Below are 2,059 nucleotides of genomic sequence, written 5' to 3'. Positions count from 1 at the left end.
CTCTAATTCATTACATTTTGCTTCATTCTTGTTGGTTCTGTCTGACTAAAACATTGTTCGACTCAGTAAAAGCGGTTCTGAAGCAACCCCCTCCTACTCCCCACTCCCTGCAGACCTGCTGCTCAATCGCATCGTTTATTTTTTCTATTCCTTCATCCTGAACCTTTTTTTTTTGCTCAACAAATAACTTTGGGCCTCAGTCAGAAAAGACTGGAGGGTTTTTATACTTTTGGCCCGAGGAGGAGGAAGAAACAAACGGTGGATTTGGGTCTGTTCCCCCCCACCTCCACGTGTTTCCTCCTCGCGACGCGGCTCGTATCAAATCAGACCGTCTTTTTAAAAAATTAAATGTGGTAGATACTTTTTATCATATCTTCAGATCTACTTGGCCTAACAACACAATTTAAAAACTGTTTTGAAGTTCGAAGTCTCTACTTTTCACTCGAGAGTCAGAGAGGATGGCTCTTTACAGGTAGGGTTTTTTTCTTCCTAAACTTTATTTAGGTCAGCCAGCATTGACAACGCTCTGCGAGTGACGTAAACGGCTCTGCAACACGGTGAGGGACGCATAAATCGCACGACACAACGTATGAAATTCGTTGCCAACGCTTTTAATAATCAATTTTATCGATTCGTTGCTGCAGCCCTAAATGATTTTATGTTGAGAAATAATGGATTGTAGCTGTTTTGGTCAAAGCTTGTTCACAACATTACATGCAGTTTTGCAGCATATAAAATAAATCCAGTTTCTCTCCCCTGTGTCTGGTAGCTGTTAGAGCAGGCSCTGGTCATAGAGGAGCAGCTGCGGCGGGCGGCGTACCTGAACATGACCCAGGACCCGAGCCACCCAGCCATGGCGCTCAACGCCCGCTTCGCAGAGGTGGAGTGCCTGGCCGAGTCGCACCAGCACCTCAGCAAGGAGTCGCTGGCGGGRAACAAGCCGGCCAACGCCGTCCTGCACAAAGGTCAGCAATGATTTATAGAAACTTAAAAAACAAAAACACCTCAAGGAATTAAAACACAAACAGCCTTTAGTCAGAGCAAGTCACATTTTCCAACTGGGTCTAGAGGAAAGTGGAGCAAAAATCATGTCAGAAATAAAAAGAAATCAGCTAATTTGTTATGCAGTCGTTYCTGTTGCTGGAGTTCTCAGCTCTTGAGCTGCATTTCTCATCTTATGCTAATGAATGACTCAGCTCTGTGGGTGATTTTCATGAGGGGAGGTGATGACAGAGCAGGAGTCACAATATCCTGAAAATACATCATTATGAGCTGTACGTAAACATCAATTACTAATTAAAGTAGCATAGATACAGTAAGKAAGGTTACTGTTAAAGAGATCTCCGACTGCTAGCACATTAGCCTTCATGTGTTGTTATTGCAATATTCTACTAAAAGATGTTGTTTGTGACACAAGAAAATCCTAATAAATTAAAAAATGTACGTTTATTATATTTTTCTCTTAAGCACATTGCCATTTTGTTACTGATGCAATGCTTTCTGGGGAGGAGGATGGTGATGGGTTACAGTTGAGACTAAAACACAAAGAGTCAAGACTAAATATAAAAAATATATATTTATATTAGGGGTGCAACAATACATGTACCCGTATCGAACCGTATCAAACAGGGCTTTAGGTTCAATACACACTTGTATCAAACAATACAGATTTTTAAAATTTATTTTATCAACTTGTCTTCTGAAGATGCTCTGTGTTAAAGGATCAGTGGATCTGTGTTCGACTACTCCACATAGGCTGCATTTTTGAGTGCAGATCCACTGAGAAACTTGCTCTTTCAGTAACATTTAATTAAAAAAACTGTACTTTTGAGGTTAAACAAATGTTCATAGTTAATATAAATAAATTACAAGTTAAAAGGGGCATGGAAATTTCTCTTTTTTTGTATCGAAAAAATATTGAACCGTGAGACAAAAGTATCGAACCGAACTGTGAATTTCCTGTATTGTTGCACCCCTAATATAGTATGTGTGTGTGTGTGTATAAGGGTGCATCACCCAGAGTGATTTGCCATAAATAATACAGCAACAATAAACTATA

At 40.1% G+C, this 2,059-nt stretch overlaps 1 protein-coding gene across 4 annotated transcripts in view; it reads left to right on the top strand.

Annotated features, from left to right (window-relative positions):
• Positions 1-2,059, top strand: part of chd3 (chromodomain helicase DNA binding protein 3) — a gene marked incomplete at its 5' end in the record, with an annotated part of 53,635 nt that overhangs the window by 39,142 nt on the left and 12,434 nt on the right. For all 4 annotated transcript variants that reach the window (XM_014016194.1, XM_014016191.1, XM_014016192.1 and 1 more), the window contains 1 exon segment: positions 770-965. In XM_014016194.1, coding sequence (XP_013871648.1) covers positions 770-965 — 196 coding nt within the window.

This window comes from Austrofundulus limnaeus, unplaced genomic scaffold (assembly GCF_001266775.1).
Source record: "Austrofundulus limnaeus strain Quisiro unplaced genomic scaffold, Austrofundulus_limnaeus-1.0 Scaffold140, whole genome shotgun sequence".
NCBI lineage: Eukaryota > Metazoa > Chordata > Actinopteri > Cyprinodontiformes > Rivulidae > Austrofundulus > Austrofundulus limnaeus.
Note: the sequence above shows the minus strand (reverse complement) of the source record. Positions and strands in the feature narration are given on the sequence as shown.